Genomic DNA, 13,948 nt, shown 5'->3' with positions numbered 1-13,948 from the left:
GCTCAAAGAATCCGAACAGACAAGAAATTTAGCACCGGAAGAACATATATAACTGTGTGTCGAAGACAGTAAATTCTCGAGGCAGTTGGGCCTTGAGGACACAATCCAGGAAAATGACAGAGCAATCACCAGAGTCCCTGCTTAGACCAATCCATAAAGACAGCTACATAACTGCAGTGCCCATATAAAATATCTGTAAATATTGAATTAAAAACAGAAGCAGGAGTGCAATCTCTCCTGTACTGCACTAAATCTAAAATGATGCTGGGTCTCTGCAGTAACCAGGGTGGCAGACCCTGGATTTGGGTTTTGTACGCGGATCTCAAACAGCATTGTTGCTCGTGGATGGTTGAAGAAAAGGCGTTCCAGAGGCGGAAGAGCAACAGTATTGTGTGCGGGTGAAGTTGGAGCTGCAAGGATCTTTCATGCCTGATGCACCACAAGGAGCTGCCACCACATGGTAAATGGCAGTTCCCCAGCCTCAGCACAGAGGCTGGGTATGGGACTGGTCCTATAAGCACCCGTGGCCAGTCAAATACCCTCATGGTGAACAGCGTCAATCATCTTCAGATAAGTAGGCCTCGCTGATCCATACACTGTGCACAAATAACCCAGCTGCGAATGCACGAAAGTCCCATAAAACTGGAGGAGACATGCTCTACCTGCTCCCCAAGACCTGTGGCTAAGGCACTTTACGAGATTCAGTGCCATCAGGGTTCTGGCTTTCAGGTCTCTCAGGTGTGGCAACCATGGCAATTTCGAGTCAAAAATGAGGCCCAGAAACCGCAGTGAGTCTTTAAAATGTAGCACAGAGTCCCCCATATGCAAGGCAGATAAATTAAAAACATGACGAGAATGATTAAAACACACACACACACACACACACACACACACACACACACACACACACACACACACACTTATCCGCAGAAAATTGAAAACCTTTCTTTGCAGCCCACTCCTCTGACCTCTGCACATTAAGTTGCAACTGACTGCTTACTGTTGCAACACTGGAGGAGGAACACAGAATAGCAGTATCATCCACAAATGAGGAGCACTGTAAGGATTCCTTACCATAGATCTGATACTGTTTAGGGCAATGGTAAATTGGGCAACACTTAAAACAATGCTTTGAGGGACACCATTCTCCCGCTCAAAATGATCACCAAGCAGCGGCCATCGCTTTGACATAGTACGGCGCTCAGCTGTCCAGCCAAGAGGCCGCGTGTTGTTTGACCTGCACACGCGTGTTTCGGTACTAACCAGAGTATACAGGAAGATTAATTCCCTTCATAAAACACTTTTTCTTATCCCAAATTGGCAAAAAATTATTAAAATGTAAAGTATATCTAAAAACAAAGATGATGAGACTTACCAAACAAAAGCGCTGGCAGGTCGATAGACACACAAAACAAACACAAACATACACACAAAATTCAAGCTTTCGCAACAAACGGTTGCTTCGTCAGGAAAGAGGGAAGGAGAGGGAAAGACGAAAGGATGTGGGTTTTAAGGGAGAGGGTAAGGAGTCATTCCAATCCCGGGAGCGGAAAGACTTACCTTAGGGGGAAAAAAGGACAGGTATACACTCGCACATACACACATATCCATCCGCACATACACAGACACAAGGTAAGTCTTTCCGCTCCCGGGATTGGAATGACTCCTTACCCTCTCCCTTAAAACCCACATCCTTTCGTCTTTCCCTCTCCTTCCCTCTTTCCTGACGAAGCAACCGTTTGTTGTGAAAGCTTGAATTTTGTGTGTATGTTTGTGTTTGTTTGTGTGTCTATAGACCTGCCAGCGCTTTTGTTTGGTAAGTCTAATCATCTTTGTTTTTAGATATATTTTTCCCACGTGGAATGTGTCCCTCTATTATATTAAAGTGTAAAGTGTAACAAAAACTGTCTGCCCCTACCCCTATCACAAATTTTATGATCAATTTTTTAATACGGGAATTCAACTCTCCATTAGTTCTAAGACCGTTTTTTAAATAAAAAACACTAAATGTCAGTCGCCTTCCATGTACATAAAAAAAAAAAAACTTTTTGTATTAATTGGTCGTTAAGATGGATTAGTTTAACCACTGTAACAATCAAAGACCTGTAACCGGCTCTCATGGAAGGAGAAGGAATTGTACACGGTAATGGGTAATAATAGTAAAAATGTGGCTTTTTCACTTTAGGTCACTCCAGATGGATGCTAGAAGTGGCCAGTGATTTTTGCTGACAGCATAATCAAACAGTAATCAAGCTGCAACAGTTGTTTTGTATTTACATTTGTCATACAGTAAAATCCCACTCAGAATAAATGTTTTCCCGCCATTTACAACATTTTTTATCACTTCCAGCAAATTTACTATGTTCACAATGTTAATCTGAACCCAGTTTTGTGTTAACATCTTTATAATTTTCATACAGTCTTTAGGAAGCAATTATGGCCGAGAAAAAAACTGACCTAAACTGACATAAAATAATGCTGGTATGGCATTGGCCTTCAAGTAATGTTTAAAGGCATCATATTTAAGTTTCTTGTCACCAGAGCACTCTACTCCACGTATCTGAATTGACAAAAGTGACAACAAATCAAGTTTTGTCTCCTGCTGCTGTCCAACGCTGGCATGGTGGCTGATAGGAGTAACCAGGTTTGTTTGAATAAAGGTATTGTGACCAATCACAACCACTTTGTTTCTACTGTGCAAGCGCAAATTCTTAATTGTTGTGATCATCATGACATGTTACTCAAATGCATATTTCAAGTGTTTCACTGTTTGGCCACTTGTAGTGTTAGTTGTCAGCTTTGCTCTCTTTGCATTGCTCAAATGTTTCTGGTTTAATAATGAAACACTGCACCAGTTACATACTTTTTCATGCTGAGCAAGACGCGTTTCGAAAATTTATTCTTGTTGTCAACTGCAAATACGTATGCAAATATTTTTTCTTTTGTTCAACAAACCAACAATGTGAGTGGTGGTTTGCACATCCATGGGCTTCTGCATAATGGAGGTGGCACATAACCGTATAATCTCAAAAAGATGACTACACAGTACAACAGAGGTGGAATGACACATACGCAAACACCATGACAAAATACTTATGTAATTATTTGTGCCTGACAAAGAGAATAAATTCTAAAATGTGTCATGCTAGGCATCAAAAATTATGTAACCAGTGCAATGCTGCATTAGTTAAATAATGAATGGCACAGTTGCTGACTTTCCAAAAACATCAGTTATGATAAAAGAAAATAACTCAAATGTTTCTGCTTCCCAGATAGTTACCAGTTGCAGTTAAATCAATAGCTAAAAGTTTTATAGAATTCAGATAACCTTTATTAGATGTATATATATCAAATATATTATGAAAATGCAAGGGGAGGGGGAATCCTACACATACCTTTATATCACTAAACAGAAATTTCCCACATTTTAAACCATTATTTTAAAGTCCCTCGAAAAGTGTGAAGGTGGGGCTTCATCGCATTACAATTTTTGTTTGTTTGATGAATATGAATATTTGATTTACCACTCTCTGAGAATGTCACATTTGATTTTGATATTTCCAAGACATTAAGTATGTCAAGAGACCCTTAATTCAAGAAAGACTTGAAACTGAATTATTATAACTTCCAGATTCTATTAAGTGAAAATTTTCAGAGGTTCTAGAAGACACTGTACAATGACATGTTAATATATACAATTATAAAACAACAGAAATTACAAAAAATGAAAATTCCAGCCCAAGACATTGGAGTTGGTGTGTGTGTGTGTGTGTGTGTGTGTGTGTGTGTGTGTGTGTGTGTGTGTGTCTCTCTCTCTCTCTCTCATCTGATGAAGGCTTTAATTGTGCCTGTCTGCAACTTGACATGTCTTTTTTACAGTGAGTATTAATCTGTCTTTTCCTACATTGTATATACAATTACAAGGTATTCCAAAATGGAAGCAAAGTAAAACAGCAAACTCCTACCTTCCCACCGCAGCAGATAACTGTGACCAATCTCGACGAACAATGTCAAGACCTTTATGTTCCTGTTGCTCCAATAATTCACCATTTGGTAATCGGGTTAGTGTAACAGCTGCATACTTTTTCTTTTTCAGAAGCAAGAGGTACTTGAATACACCATCCACATCCAATTCAATAAGCTTATACAGCTTGTTTATTTCTTGTTTGATCTGAATTAAAAACACAATTTTTTAAAAAGTTATTCTTTATGTCGAAAGGTAAATTCAACAGAGAAAACTATTAGAATTAACAGATGGTCACAACTTACCTTCAGGAGGCGAAATTCTCAATATTACCACTAAAAATACTTTATCAAGGAACTTATACATTCCTTTTTCCGAGAAGAAAGAGAAATTGGACACAGACAGTTGGAAATGAAAAAGCACTCTTTTTTTGGATTTGGGGGTGGTTTGGGGGAGGGGGAGGGGGTGGGGGTGTTGAGCTCGTCACTCCTGAGGACAAGCGGAGGAAAGGATGAAGATAAAAGACATTAGAGAGAGGAGGAGGTCAAAGATCGTATACTGGTAAGCATTGTGCCAGTTGCTGTTTTGAGATGGCAGAAGGGAAGGGTGAAAATTAAAAGAAGGATTAAAAAGGAAGAAGAATAGCAAGTGCAATGAATAAGTACATAAAAAAAGAACAGAGAGGGGAAGATCATGAAGGAGTGAGAGATGGAGGGAGTACAAATTAAAATAGTAATAACTAATTGAGTAGATAATGAACTTCTACCATTGAAAAATGGGAGTGCTAATGAATAACATGTGCAGGATATGAAAAGATGTGTTGAAGACCTAGCTCCCATTGTGAGAGTTTCCAAAAGAATGTGGCACAAAGATTTCTTGAGTCATTCTGTATGGCCTACAGCATGGCTTTACAAGTGGTGGGACGACTAAGTGAATGGGTGGGTGCATAGGGTAAGTTTTACAGCAGAAAGGGCTACAGGTGTAGGAACATATAAATAGGAGTAATGGTTTGGGAATGTCCTAGTGCACTACAGGCAACATTGAGTGGTGGGGGCTAGGGTGTAAGGGAGATAATCTCATTACAGGGCTTATTTGAGAAATTAACATAGGTGAAATAATATCAGAGTGGTATCAGTGGAGAAGTAACACAAATATATGGTTTCTGAAGAGGAATTGGTGTGGTTTTCAAAAGAGGAAACAGTTTGGGTGATTGTTCTGGCCTTGTAACATTAGTCCACATGATCACGCTATGTTGGTACTTCTACTAGCACAAAGCAAAGGAAAACTACAGATGTTATACTCTCTGAGGACATGAAGCTCTACTGCAAGGTTTAACGCTGCAAAATACTTCGGAGGTACGATAGTTACCCATTCAGATCTCCCCAGTCTGGGACTTGGTGAAGAGAATACTGTCTCCAGGAGAAACAAATCCGGCATTTTGTGGACTGGAGCATGGTGTGTTAGATCCTTAATCGGGTATGTACTTTATAGAATTTGGGGACATAAATGGATAGACTGAAGCTGGGTATGGTGAGAATTAGCAAAGTGTTGTGGCGGAGATGACAGTATTTCTGGTCAGGTGAGTAAAGAGCCATCAGCACAAAATCAGGTAGGAGTAATGCAGTAGTAGTTCAAAAAATTAATAAGAAATTAGGAATGCCAGCAAACTACTATAAACAGCACAGTGAATACATTGTCACAGCTAAAATAGAAACAAGTACAAAAAACATCACATTAGTACAAGTAAAGATGCCTACTTTACAAATGGTGGAGATAACGGGGGAAAACGTATGATGAGATATGAGATATCATCAGTACATTAGGGAAGATGAAAATTTAATAGTGACGGAGACCGATATGAATGAAAGACTGCTAGCAGCCGACTTCCAGGAGACAATCTGGGTAACAATGACTCTACACCTCACCTCAGAAGACACAATGAAAAAAGGTAAACCTATGTTCATAGTAGTTAAAGATTTAGAGAAACATTTTTGCAATGTAGACTGTAGTAATCTCTTAGAAATTCTTCACGTATCAGAGATAAACACAATTGAAGGTCATGAAAGGTAAGGAGTAGTTGAGAACGAAGTGAGACAGGATTCTAGCCTATCCCCAATGTTATTCAATCTGTTTATTGATAAACCAGAAAAGGAAACCATGGAGAAATTTGGACATGGAATCAAACTTCAGGGAGAAGAAATAAAAACTCACAGATTTGCCAACAATGCTATAATTCTGTCATAGATAGCAAACTGCTTGGAAGAGCGGTTGAACGGAATGGAACAAGTCTCAAAAAGAGTCTATAAAATCAACAACAAAAATAGAACAATGGTAATGGAATGTAGCTGAATTATATCAGCCAATGCTGAAGGAATTAGATCAGGAAATGAGAGATTAAATGTAGTAGATGAGTTTTGCTATTTGGCAGCAAAAACCTGATGATGGTCCAAGTAGAGAGGATATAAAATGCAGACTGGCAATAGTGAGAAATGTGCTTCTGAAAAAGAGAACTTCAGAAATATTTAACATAAATTTAAGTGCTAGAGTCTTTTTGGATTGTATTTGTCTGGAGTGTAGCCCCATACAGAAGTGAAACATGGGTGCCAAACAGTGCAGGCAAGATAACAGAAACTTTGGAAATGTGGTGCTTGAAAATTAGGTGGGTAGGTGGGGAAACTAATGAACAGGTAATTAATTAAATTGAACAGATACAAAGTTTATTACATAAGTTGTCTAAACGAAGAGATTGGTTGATAAGACACATCTTGAGCCGTCAGGGTACAGTCAGTTTGCTAATGGACGGAAGTGTGGGAGGGTAAAAATTGCAGAGGGGGAGCGAGGTCTGAGCACAGTAAGCAAGTTCAAATATATGTAGAGTGATGTACTTATAAAGAGATGAGTGATAAGTGATAAATGGGCATGGAGAACTGCATCCAATCTATCTTTAGACTGAAGACCACAATGCCACCTCCTAACAATTGATATATCAGATCAGATACACAGAAGCTTAAAACTCGCACCACTTTCTTTTCATTACAAGATAAAACAGGTGACAGATCAATTGATAAAATGGTTGCTCCTATCTCATCATGATGTGAAACAGAACATTTTATGCCACAAGTTCAGTACACCAGGCATCACTTCCCCTTTCTGGGGTAGTGGTAAAATTACTTTTTCTTGTCCCCTTTGCTAAGGATGAGGAACATAATGTCATGGACACTAGGCTCAAGGGTGCAGGGTACTGTTGTTTAAATCAAGCTCTTTTTCCAAACAATCAACTGCCAACTGTATCAGCATCGGCCGGCTGCTAGAGGCTGCCTGTAGGAAGCGTGCACAAGGCATGGTCTCTGCCAAGCCATCTACTGGCGACTCGTGCCTATACATCCGCAGAGCAACACTGACTCACTCTCACCACGATCTTTTAGTTTGTTCCACTCACATCAGTTGTTCTGCTTATCGCTTACGTTAACCTTCTGTACGATTCTTTTTCTTGTTACATTTGGAGTCACAAGAGGCTTATTTCCATTAGTGTTCAGAGGTTTATGAATAAAGGATTATTTGTGTTATTTGGATCGGTTTCGTGTGTTACACAACTGGCGATGGGGATGGAATGTTTTCTGCATCTGCAGTCTTTAAGTGCGGTTTCATCAGTTTTAGGCATTTTGGACGCCATGCTAACGGCTCTAATTAAACAGCTTACTTTGGCAGTGACCACTTTGTTGGTTTCCATTAACAGACAGGGCACCGTACCACAGTTCCATCCATCCATTTTTTCTCTGTGTGATGATTCAGCTCGGATAGCATTTTTTGGATTTCAGTGTGAAAGACTTGTATTTGTGGTAAGTCTTATTCCTCTCCTGACTTCCACCTAAGGGGTATCAATTACCGAGTCGGCTTGACCCTTTACAAGAACCAGCACCTCTTACTTTTGATTACACGTGCCGTTTACTGTCTAACTACCATCGCAAACAAATGCATGCCATAGTAGCACGAGTTGAACTCTATTGGTGCCCAAGAAAGCAAACCAGTCAACAGGGCCTGGGCTGCTGAACTTCACAGTCTTAGCCGTTATTGCCAGTTCATTACTAATGCCCTTAATTATTCTCATACAGACTGTACGATGCACAACGCAATTGTCTGTTTAGCTCTGGACGAGCAACTGTATCGGAAGGCTTTACTCTGTGAAAACCCCTGTAGGCAAAGTTTTGCAAATAGCACAATCTTTGGAAGTTTCTTGGGCAACAGGTGACCAAACTGAGGCGTGGGGCAATGTGACAGTAGTGTCACAAGATGTGCCCACTAGGACAACAGATAGCTTGCAGGAGAGAACGGCAATGGTGGCAGTAAACATGTGGGCCCAGCACCGAGCAGACCGAGTTAGGTGTTTTTCTTCAAGTACGTTGGGTACAAGTCAACAGACGTGCAGGAGTGAGATTAATGAAATGGATTTGTGTCTCGTCAGGCTATCGGCGTCTACTCCATTGGCTGGGCAAACTGTTTGCACGAGGGAGAGGGGTGCTGTATCCTGATACTAGTGCAGGTGACTGTACTGAAGGTAGTGTCGCCACACTAGTGTACTTAAATCAACTGCTAACGGGATCAGTGCGGGCCGGCCACTAGAGGCCGCCTGTAGGAGACATGCACATGACACTGTCTCCACCATGCTGTCTGCCAACAACTTGCACCTATATACACACACAGAGCAGTTCTGACTCGCACTCACTATGTTCTTTTAGTTGGCACCACTCACATCAGTTGTTCTCTGCATCGCTTATGTTGCACCTTCTATATGATTCTTTGTCTTGATATGTGTGGAGTTACAGGAGGCTTACTTCCGTTATTGTTCAGAGGTTTATGAATAAAGCCATATTTGTGTTACTTGAATCGGTTTTGTTTATTACATGGTTACTACAATTTTCTTTTTTACCACAATATACAATAATTGGGGAATTTTTGATCCCTGAAATATCTTCCCAGTCAACATCAGCATCAATCTGTTTATGAGTAAATCTTCAATTGTGCAGTACACACAGACACAGTGTCCACAATTGTGCTAGTCAAGCACGCCTGAAAAATGACTTAAGAGCGCCAACATCTTATAGGAATTTAAAAAGAGAGAGAGAGAGAGAGAGAGAGAGAGAGAGAGAGAGAGAGAGAGAGAGAGAATGTTGATTCAAAACACCTTCAGCCACTTAAATTTCCAGTTATTGTTTTATTGAGCAACCCATTTCAGCACTACATTACGCCATCTGCAGGCCTCCTGACAGCTGTGTAGGAAGAGTCCCACCTCTGGTCCAGTCAAAATAGGGGCCAGGATTCAGTGACCGGTACGCGCAGATTTTTCGACAAAGCAACACCTTCGATAATCACTTGGCTGGCAAAATATGATTGATGGGATCACTGTGTCAAAAATCTCTGGATACCAATCACAGAATGTTACCCCTATTCTGACTGGACCAGAGTTGGGATTCCTCCTGCATGGCGGTCAGGGAGCCTGAAGATGGTGTAGTGTATTGTTGAAATGGGTTGCTCAATAAAATAACAACTGGAAATTTAAAGGGCTGAAGGAGTTTTGATTCAACATATAGAACAGCTGAGATCCCGCAACCGCCTGTCTATGAATTCAGATTCTCATAAGATTGTCATTATTCCTTCTAGACTCCATTCAGATTCACTCAAAATTATACATACCATAAATCTGTAAATATTCACTTTGATAAAAAGGTAATGCAGATACACAAAGAAGGAAGTTCACTAAGTCCACTTCAGTAAATAACTTTCCTTCAGTTGCTTTAAGTATCATCAAGTAGCTAAACACCCAACAAAGGATTAAAAAGTGGAGCCAAAGAAGGATTAAAAGTGCCTGGAATTATTAAACATGTAATCTGAGAAATTTTCAATTTCTTGTAAAGTGCTGACTAATAAACGTGTCTGTAATATGGGTGGTCTGCTTAAACATTATCAGAAAAACTGAGTTTTGACTTGGTAGTTCTTTAGTCATTTGAATCTGACACACACAGTTTCCAACAACAATAACCTCCAAGTTTTACTCTGTAGAAATCTATACATTTAAGAGCTAAAAATAAACAACCAACGCATTAATTTCTTACCAGGGAACCACCACTCAAAGGTAGTTAGCAGTGATCCCATTTCACACCAAATGCTGTATTATGGGAAGTCCTAGAGGAATGTAAATAAGTAAGGAGTAACAATGTATGAAGAGGATAGCTGCTACTCACCATACAGCAAAGATGCTGAGTTGCAGATAGGCACAACAAAAACACTGTCTGAAAGGCAACAACTCACTGACTAGTGGAGGTGGGGTTTTGTTGACGAATCAGTGCCTCTACTGTTTGGCAAGTTATTACCTTTATTCCTTAAATTAAACCCTGCCTTATTATTATTATTATTATTATGTTGACAGGCTGATATCATTAATCATCTACTCACCTTACTTCCAATTTTAAATACTTCGTCGTAATCAAGACACTTTGTGTTGATCATTAAGGAATCTGTATCCCCATAAATAACCTCGTAATTCATTTTCTCCACAAGGTCCTTGGTGTTAATTAAGATCTCTCTCCCTTTAGCTAAAAATAATAAAGGTAACTATGTAAACACACCTGTCAATACAATAAATAAAGTTGTTTATAGTTTTCAGTACACCATGTTACCTGTTACAAGCGCTGCTATTGGTCTGGCATAGAATCGTGAATGTGAAAATCCCAGGCAACCATACATACTGTTTGCTGTCAGCTTCAGAGCCATCTGACGAATGTTATACTGCAAAGTTACAAAGTATACTGTCAACAAATTCTACACATTATCTCAGTGCAATGTAATAGAAACAGAAAGATAAAAACCTGTTGGTGAAGAAGATGCTTGAGAAAAGGCAGGAGTAGTGCTGAGGAAGAGAGGAATAGGGGATGACTGAATGCACACATAGAAAAAATGTCTCTCATAGCTTCACAATCAAAGGAACAAAAATCAAATTCAATAATGGTCACACAGTCTTAAAACAGTATGGAATACACCTCTTCATTTTACAGACAAAGGCACACATGAGTAAATGGTTCTTAATTTTAAAAATCAATTGCACTTCTCTTAACTTACTAAATGCACACCATAAACATGGCCACGTTCATTAAATGAAGGAACTCTTATATGGCTGACACTTCCACATCTTAAAGAGTACATTAGCACTTCTGTCAAAAATCATCAGAAAAGTTAAAGAATACATTTGCTGGAATAGAAAGAAATATATTATCTAATAATAATGATTACCATCATTATTCTTCTACATATGCAGGCATGTCTACCAACAAAACGGAACGATACAAGCTTCATGGGGAACAAAAGAAGCCCAGAAAAATTGAAAAACAAAAGAAATAGGACAAAGATGTCCATACACAGCAATACAGAGTAGGTCCAGGAGAGAGAGAGAGAGAGAGAGAGAGAGAGAGAGAGAGAGAGAGAGAAGTGTGGGAAAAAATATATAAAGTGACAGCAAGAATAAAACGAAGGTCACAGAAGCAGTTAGAACCAAGGAAAGTAAGAGAACAAAGAAACATTAGGAAACAAAGATAGGATGAATTTGTCACACGGACATGTCAGACAACTAAATCGGTATGAAACAATTTGCTAAATGATGTGTCATAGAGTTTCAAATCCTTATCCAACATTCCTAATTTAATTATCTTAATTCTCTTTAGGTAAACACCATGGTAGGTCCTTCAAAACACTGTTACAACAGTTTTTTTTTCCATTTCCTTTGTCCAGGAGACCTATTCTTCCCATTTATTATCATCCTGCCACTGAGACATTTTTCAAATCCAGAACAGAAAGACAGGGAGGGAGGGGGGAGAGAGAAGGGGGGAGAGGGGGAGATCAGGGGGTGGGGGATAGCAGGGGGAGAGCTGAAGGAGGGGAGGTGGAGAGCTGAAGGAGGGGAGGGTCGAGAGAAGGGTCAGGGTCGAGGGTGGGGGGGGGGGGGGTCGAGAGCAGGGGGGGAGGGGGTCGGGAGCAGGGGGAGGGTCGGGAGCAGGGGGGGGAGCGTCGGGAGCGGGGGGGGGGGGGGTCGGGAGAGGGGGGGGCCGGGAGCAGGGGGGAGGGCCGGGAGCAGGGGGGAGGGCCGGGAGCAGGGGGGAGGGCCGGGAGCAGGGGGGGAGGGTCGGGAGCAGGGGGGGGGGGGGTCGGGAGCAGGGGGGGAGGGTCGGGAGCAGGGGGAGGGTCGGGAGCAGGGGGAGGGTCGGGAGCAGGGGGAGGGTCGGGAGCAGGGGGGGGGGAGGGTCGGGAGCAGGGGGGGGAAGGGTCGGGAGCAGGGGGGGGAAGGGTCGGGAGCAGGGGGGGGGAAGGGTCGGGAGCAGGGGGGGGGAAGGGTCGGGAGCAGGGGGGGGGGGGAAGGGTCGGGAGCAGGGGGGGGAAGGGCCGGGAGCAGGGGAGGGGAGGGCCGGGAGCAGGGGAGGGAAGGGCCGGGAGCAGGGGGGGGAGGGCCGGGAGCAGGGGGGGGGAGGGCCGGGAGCAGGGGGGGGGAGGGCCGGGAGCAGGGGGGGGGGGGGAGGGCCGGGAGCAGGGGGGGGGGAGGGCCGGGAGCAGGGGGGGGGGGGAGGGCCGGGAGCAAGGGGGGGAGGGCCGGGAGCAAGGGGGGGGAGGGCCGGGAGCAGGGGGGGGAGGGCCGGGAGCAGGGGGGAGGGCCGGGAGCAGGGGGGAGGGCCGGGAGCAGGGGGGGGGAGGGTCGGGAGCAGGGGGGGAGGGACGGGAGAGGGGGGGGGGAGGGACGGGAGCAGGGGGGGAGGGACGGGAGCAGGGGGGGAGGGTCGGGAGCAGGGGGGAGGGTCGGGAGCAGGGGGGAGGGTCGGGAGCAGGGGGGGGGGAGGGTCGGGAGCAGGGGGGGGAGGGTCGGGAGCAGGGGGGGAGTGGCGAGAGCAGGGGGGAGTGGCGAGAGCAGGGGGGAGTGGCGAGAGCAGGGGGGGAGTGGCGAGAGCAGGGGGGAGGGGCGAGAGCAGGGGGAGGGGCGAGAGCAGGGGGAGGGGCGAGAGCAGGGGGAGGGGCGAGAGCAGGGGGAGGGGCGAGAGCAGGGGGAGGGGCGAGAGCAGGGGGAGGGGCGAGAGCAGGGGGAGGGGCGAGAGCAGGGGGAGGGGCGAGAGCAGGGGGAGGGGCGAGAGCAGGGGGAGGGGCGAGAGCAGGGGGAGGGGCGAGAGCAGGGGGAGGGGGCGAGAGCAGGGGAAGGGGGGAGAGCAGGGGAAGGGGGGAGAGCAGGGGAAGGGGGGAGAGCAGGGGAAGGGGGGAGAGCAGGGGAAGGGGGGAGAGCAGGGGAAGGGGGGAGAGCAGGGGAAGGGGGGATAGCAGGGGAAGGGGGGATAGCAGGGGAAGGGGGGAGAGCAGGGGAAGGGGGGATAGCAGGGGAAGGGGGGATAGCAGGGGAAGGTGGGATAGCAGGGGAAGGGGGGATAGCAGGGGAAGGGGGGATAGCAGGGGAAGGGGGGATAGCAGGGGAAGGGGGGATAGCAGGGGAAGGGGGGATAGCAGGGGAAGGGGGGATAGCAGGGGAAGGGGGGAGAGCAGGGGAAGGAGGGAGAGCAGGGGAAGGGGGGAGAGCAGGGGGAGGGGGGAGAGCAGGGGGAGGGGGGAGAGCAGGGGGGGAGGGGGGAGAGCAGGGGGAGGGGGGAGAGCAGGGGGAGGGGGGAGAGCAGGGGGAGGGGGGAGAGCAGGGGGAGGGGGGAGAGCAGGGGGAGGGGGGGAGAGCAGGGGGAGGGGGGGAGAGCTGGGGGAGAGAGGGGGGAGAGCTGGGGGAGAGAGGGGGGAGAGCTGGGGGAGAGCTGGGGGAGGGAGGAGAGCTGGGGGAGGGAGGAGAGCTGGGGGAGGGGGGAGAGCTGGGGGAGGGGGGAGAGCTGGGGGAGGGGGGAGAGCTGGGGGAGGGGGGAAAGCTGGGGGAGGGGGGAGAGCTGGGGAGGGGGGAGAGCTGGGGGAGGGGGGAGAGCTGGG

At 45.2% G+C, this 13,948-nt stretch overlaps 1 protein-coding gene across 1 annotated transcript in view; it reads right to left on the bottom strand.

The window, feature by feature from the left end:
* The window catches only part of LOC124775038 (DNA polymerase alpha catalytic subunit), a 256,724-nt gene that overhangs the window by 68,247 nt on the left and 174,529 nt on the right, over positions 1–13,948 (bottom strand). The window contains exons 20-22 of the mRNA XM_047249816.1: positions 10,639–10,747; positions 10,415–10,554; positions 3,966–4,171 (exon numbers count right to left, since the gene is read on the bottom strand). Coding sequence (XP_047105772.1) covers positions 3,966–4,171; positions 10,415–10,554; positions 10,639–10,747 — 455 coding nt within the window. The remainder of the gene's footprint in view (positions 1–3,965; positions 4,172–10,414; positions 10,555–10,638; positions 10,748–13,948) is intronic.

Source organism: Schistocerca piceifrons, chromosome 2, assembly GCF_021461385.2.
Source record: "Schistocerca piceifrons isolate TAMUIC-IGC-003096 chromosome 2, iqSchPice1.1, whole genome shotgun sequence".
Taxonomy (NCBI): Eukaryota; Metazoa; Arthropoda; class Insecta; order Orthoptera; family Acrididae; genus Schistocerca; species Schistocerca piceifrons.
Note: the sequence above shows the minus strand (reverse complement) of the source record. Positions and strands in the feature narration are given on the sequence as shown.